This window comes from Podarcis pityusensis (assembly GCF_964106645.2).
Source record: "Podarcis pityusensis genome assembly, chromosome: 2".
In the NCBI taxonomy this organism is placed as follows: Eukaryota; Metazoa; Chordata; class Lepidosauria; order Squamata; family Lacertidae; genus Podarcis; species Podarcis pityusensis.
This window is the reverse complement of record NC_138029.1, coordinates 48,867,375-48,873,374: the sequence shown is the minus strand read 5'-3', so window position 1 is coordinate 48,873,374 and position 6,000 is coordinate 48,867,375. Positions and strand designations below refer to the sequence as shown.

At 39.3% G+C, this 6,000-nt stretch overlaps 1 protein-coding gene across 12 annotated transcripts in view; it reads right to left on the bottom strand.

Moving 5' to 3' along the window:
- Nucleotides 1–1,637: 1,637 nt before the first annotated feature.
- TENM2 (teneurin transmembrane protein 2) overlaps nucleotides 1,638–6,000 on the bottom strand; it is a 696,995-nt gene continuing 692,632 nt past the window's right edge. For all 12 annotated transcript variants that reach the window (XM_080995195.1, XM_080995200.1, XM_080995203.1 and 9 more), the window contains 2 exons: nucleotides 5,232–5,362; nucleotides 1,638–3,579 (listed from right to left, as the gene is read on the bottom strand). In XM_080995195.1, coding sequence (XP_080851321.1) covers nucleotides 2,818–3,579; nucleotides 5,232–5,362 — 893 coding nt within the window. In that variant the 3' untranslated portion in view covers nucleotides 1,638–2,817. The remainder of the gene's footprint in view (nucleotides 3,580–5,231; nucleotides 5,363–6,000) is intronic.

Sequence of the window (6,000 nt, the reverse complement as noted above, 5' to 3'; positions counted from 1 at the left end):
CTGAAGCTGAGGTAAAGTTCAACACAACCTTGTAGGAGAATCCTGTTCAGTGCAGCACACAAGCAGTCTGGGAAGGTGGAGGGTGGCTATACTTTTCCTCTTTGTATTTTCTTCACAGGATTGCAACACTTGCTTCCCTCTGCTTGACAAAAAGATTGGCTGCCCATATTCTGTGTGAGGTAGAAAGTGTTAGCAGCTCTTGTTTTATCTGCTGCTAAGTGGATGCTACTAATTGTTTGAGCCAGCTTTACTCGGTCTTCTCCCACTGTTTGTGCTGCTGCTTTCAGAAATGAACTATAAGCACTGGGTCGACCATGAGCAATGCGCCTAGATGCTGTGACAGATGCCCTGATATTATGGGGAAACACTGTGTTTGAAGCAACTATGAGGCTGGTTTGATTGAACTCCAGGAAATGCAAGGGATAATTACTATTTGGGTGTGTCTGTTTTGAAATCCCACATGGGCATAACCTACTGATAAACAAAACTTCCAAGAGACTGCGATCTACTCACATAAAAAAAAACCTGGCAGTGATCTACCCCTTTTGGGGAGAGGTTCAGGTCAAAGTTGTTGAGCTTTTTTGACCTATTGGACATCCCTGCTCTATGACACCTATGGAGAGCAGCCTAAGGGCAAGCTGCACAGTACTTACTTTTCTGTCCTTGAACATCTGGCTACTGCTTCCAGCATTTGCCACTTGAGGCTGCTGCCTCACTCTGCCTTATGAGAGGGCTGGTTCTCATATTTTATTTTAATACATGACACTCCAAGTAAAAAATCACGGGCATTTCTAAACATTTGCTTAAAGTAATTTAATAGCAATCTCCCATGGTAGCCCTGGGAACTATGAGGGGTACTAGACATTTCACGAGTCATTCACCAATCCCAGGATTTGTTTGGAAAGCTGTGATAGTTTATATTGTAGTGTAAAATGCAATTCCTCATACATTACTATATTGCAGACTACTTTTCTGGGTTTATTGTTCTAACCAGGTAACCATATTTTCTTACGTTACAGCCAGAGTGTAGAAGGCCAATTGAACAGTTCCTGGATTTTAAAATCCAACAGAATGTGTAGGGTGGGGGAGGAAAAGGAACATCTAAGAAAGAGGAAGTCATTGCTAAGTTTGCACATGCTGCATATTATCATATTATCATGGACCGCTTTGTGCAATATAGAGCGGCAAACCTGTGAGTCATGAAGTGCACAGTCTTTGGGGAGCTCCAGGCAGTCCCAGAACACAAATATATATAAATCACACATTTGCTTATGCATATTTGTCACATTATCAAAAATGTAATATGCAAGATTTGTCAAGCAAGACACTACTATGGTGGGTCAATTAAATCATCAACCTTGTCTGTAACAGGAGTTTCTTTCTACTGAGTCTTATCATACAAAGTCAATGAAGTAGGCAACCATGTACATTAGAACAGTGGAAAGGGCAAGTCTCCAAAAGGCCTTATCTGGAAAGGATGGCTGTTAATATATGTATAGCTGTCAAGCTATCTTTACCTCCCCATATACGAGTCTTAAAGCATTACATCTGAAAGAAACATAATGTAATATTTCCCCACTGCTGACTATTATTCTATTCATTTTTCTCAGGACATCTCTAATACAGAAGACATTACATTCACAGGGGTTTTAGAGACTTTATTTATGTATAAACAATTTAAACACTTTGCCATAAATTATCTTTGCCTGTCTCTATTCTTTGCTTAGCAGCAAATTAAAATTAATATAAAAACTCAATGAACAATTCATACATGTATATTACAAAAAAGTTCTGTACCAAAGTTCTTATTAGACTTGTTTTTATATATTTTTTAATTTCTCCCCCCCGCCCTCGGTGACCATAATGTGATTGTCTCAGTTTCTCGACCAAACAAACACACTAATAATTTTTTCTTTTTTTAAAATCTGAAACAGTGATTGTGCCTTCTGGCTGATGTATGTACAGGGTGATCTGAATTGGTGCCCATTTGCAATAGTGTTAACACAATGCCCACAGCTCTACTAGAACTGATACCAACAAACTACTGAATCTAAACAGACTACACCCTGTAACTGTGTTATACTGTCCACAATGGAATCTTCAAAGACATACAGAGTATGAAATTTATCAGTAGTGATTTATAGCCACCATTTTGAATTGAACTTTACACTCTGCCCTCTTTGAATAAACTAACTTTAGGCCAGACAAAAGCAGGGTTGGAGTGCAAGTGCAGGTTTATATTCCTTAATATACTTCTTTTGCTATTTCCAGTGCTCTGTTGCTCCTGTTCTCATTTCTTCCAGTTGCTACACACAAATCACCCCAGAAGTCATGTATTAAATGCACCTGTATTTTGCTTTTAAATGAAAAAACCTCTTGAATGTTTATCAAACAAGCAGCCTGAAGAATCTTTCCCCATCAGCTGGTCTAGTGGAGGTGGGTGGCCCTCTTGAATATCTTGAAAGTTTGCTCACGTGTGAATGGAGTGAGGTAATATAAGATGAGGCCTTCTCTTTAAATATTTTTTTTCTGTTTTGATTTATGTTTTCTTTAGACCCAGAACAAGTGGGTAATATTTATGGGGTACTTTTGAATCTGCACGGTTTAAAGTTTTCAGTCTGGCTTTAGTCCACTTCAGGATGTGGTTTTTAATCACTTGGATAGCAGCATTGAACTCAAAAAATGTGAGCTTTCTTGCCACTTACTATCCCAAAGTAGCTCAGCCAAGTGCCCCCGTTGGTCTTCATCTCCTTAGGAGAGGAGATAACAGTTGTAACTACTGGTTCATCCAGACAAGGATGACAGCAGGTTAATTTGTTACCTCTTTCCCATTTCATTCTGTCTTAAGAACTGGATGTTGCTGCTACTGTCTGCCAGCTCTGGGTACTGCTCCACTGGGAGCACATAGTATCCTTCATAACCTTGAACCCTCCCTGTGCTCAAAAGCTGCTGCTTCTCTCCTTCAGTCCACAGGCGGCTACCCTCTTTGCCATCCCGTGCCTTCTGCTGTTCTTTGGCCCAGGCTGACCCCAAGGCTCGCTGCCGAGCTTGGTCCAGCACTCTTGCCTTCTCTTCATCCAGTGTGTCAGGGGTCAGGCCATAGCGTATGTTAAGGAGCAAGGTGGAGTACTGGAATTCAATATTTGTAAACCTTCGAGTCCTTCCATTGATTAGGAGGGTTGGCTGGGATACCGTAACGTTTACTCCACTGTCCAGCACCTTACGCCCACTGGTCATTGCCAGGGTAACAAGGTCGCCGTCAGATGAGCCAATCTTGACAAAATAATGGGTGTCCTTCCCCTCAATGCTATAGTGCATCTTTTCCAAGTAGTAAGCATTGTTAAGCACTGAGGCGATCTTTCGGCTGTCTTCCGTTGTGACACTTGAAACCCCTGTGGTTACTCTGCCTTCCTTCACGGCAAACATGATTCCCTTGCCAATAATAGGAGTGGTGGTTGCAAACCAGTGACCTGCTTTCTCTCTTATATTGGCATGTAATCTTTTAGATATGACTTGTCCCTCAAGGGCCATGAAAGCTTGGTTGTGCCTCTCTGTCGTCTGCTGGACTCCAGTAATTAACTAGAAAAAAAAGGAGGGGGAAAAGTTACATTATTGTTGAAGCACAAACAGTAAGGGATTATTTAATTCAGGGATAGTGAATCTGTGGATTCCAGATGCAAGCTGGACTACATCGCCCATTGCCCATGCTGTTCAGAACTGATGGGAGTTGAGGTCCAATAGCATCTAGGAAGCCACCTGTGCTATAATTCTCATTGAAAGCCCAATTCACATGAATAATTTCTGTTGCAGATCATTTTACTATGATACTAATCAAATTATACCTAAACCTCACGATTTATGCAAGTGCACAGAGAGCCTGTGCAATACTATTGTAATATGTTCTGCATGGGGCAGACTTTAAATATTATTTTAAAACTTTACCTGGCACAGAAAACAACTGCTCTAACACTTGTAGAGAGCCAGGCATTAAGAACATATAACATCACTACTATAATAACTGCATTTACTTCCTGTTCAGTTCCGGGCTCAATTTAAAGTGCTGGTGTTTAAAACCCCAAGCAGTTTGGAGCCACACTATTTTAAGGTCTCACTGTACCCATGCAAACATGCCAAAGCCCTAAGATTGAGATACTGCTCAATCAAGATCTATAAGGGAATTGAGGGAAATTAAAAGTATTACTATGTCTAGCTGGCTACAGATGCCCAGACTGCCAGGCCAGAAAAAAAGTTAAAGGGAGCCCAGAGTAGGCAGTGGGCCCTGGCAGCTGTCGAAGGTTGCCAGGTGTTGACATCAACCCTGCAGAGACTTACCTGGTGGTAGCACATAGCCACCATGGCTGGAAGCCATTGGTAGCCTTATCCTTTATAAATTTGTCAAACCCATTTTTAAAAGTTATCAAATGAGATTCAAGCTAGTAGTACCCATGCAAAATCTTATGCATTTGTGAACATATTTTACAATGTGGTATCTGAAGTATTTTGTAGAGGAGAGATACCACATCCAATTCTGACATTAACAAAGGCAAAAATAATAAAATGTTTTTGACTATATTCATGAGAATTATTCAAACTTTTAAAATCCAAAACATAATTTTACTATTTTAATCCAAAATAAAAAGTGCATCTGAGATTATTTTTGGATTTGTATCAATAAATAGTTCAACTAATGTTTGCAGCTAAATTTTAGCAAATAATATGAGGTAATTATTGAGAGATGATCCCTCTTACATTATGTTTAAGTAAACTGAGAAGCAAAAATTGCAAGTTGCCCACAAATCCAAAACTCTACCAAATGAAATACTAAGGATTTTGGCATTATTTTGATTCAAGCATGCGTCTTGACTTTATGCATGACACTTAACCATATATCACAATTTTTAATGCTTATATAAAAGGTGAGCAGAAAGGGTGTATGATATTACAAAATGAACATATGATAAATTATTGTGGGAGTTTTTTATCCATGTTAATCAAGCATCATTTCAAAGGTAAATCCAGAAAGGTCTGCATGCTGCATTGATGGTAATAATCTGTGCTGACAGCAAACAAATGTGCAGAGTGTGAAATCCAGCTGATTCAGTTTTCTTCAGTTTCATCAGTTTTACTTTACTTTCTCAAGTATGCTTGCTATTGTTAATTTGCAAAATAATGCTAAATGCAACATGAACCAAGGTAAATTTACCATGTGGCGAGAAAGAGCTTTTGCTTACCTGTCCCTTTTCACATGCCTGAGACACTGACAGCTCATATGGAGGTGGAACAAAGTACATTTTTGCTCTTGGGAAGCCAGGTATAATGTTGCTGAGCTGAAAGCCAAACATCACTAACCAGCTTTTCACATCTGAGAATTAAAAGTAAATATGTGTGAGACTTGAAGGTGTGCAGTAAACATCTGTAGCAGTGAACCTGAACTCCTAATTATAAGGCAGGACAAGAGTTTCAAGATTTCTACCCTACTTCTTTCTTTCTTTTTTACTTTGACATTTGGATAACAAAAATTCCCCAGCAAGTGTAAAGGACAGTGTTGTGACATTTGCACTAAAAACAGATTACTGAAAGGGAAGCCCTCTTCTAAATTATATTTAACCCACAGGAATCCTAAGAGCCAGTGTGCTGTAGTGATTAGAGTATTGGACTAAGACCTGGGAGACCAAGGTCCACTTAGCTATAAAGTTAAGTCATCTTGTGCCAGTCACTATTTCTCAGCCTAACATACATTACAGGGTTTTGTGAAGATAAAATGGGGTGAGGTGGGAAACTATATATACCGCCTTGAGCTCTCTATAAGAAAAGTTAGCACATAAATGCTCTCAGTTCTACTACTACTACCAATAAATTTTAAAAGAACTTCTGAGCATACCAAATACTTTATAATATCTAATTTTGTGGTTACACATTGAAATGATTATTCCACAAAATGTTCTCAAGTACCGTGACAAATATTTTACCTCAGCTAGTTTCACTATGATGGGAGGATAA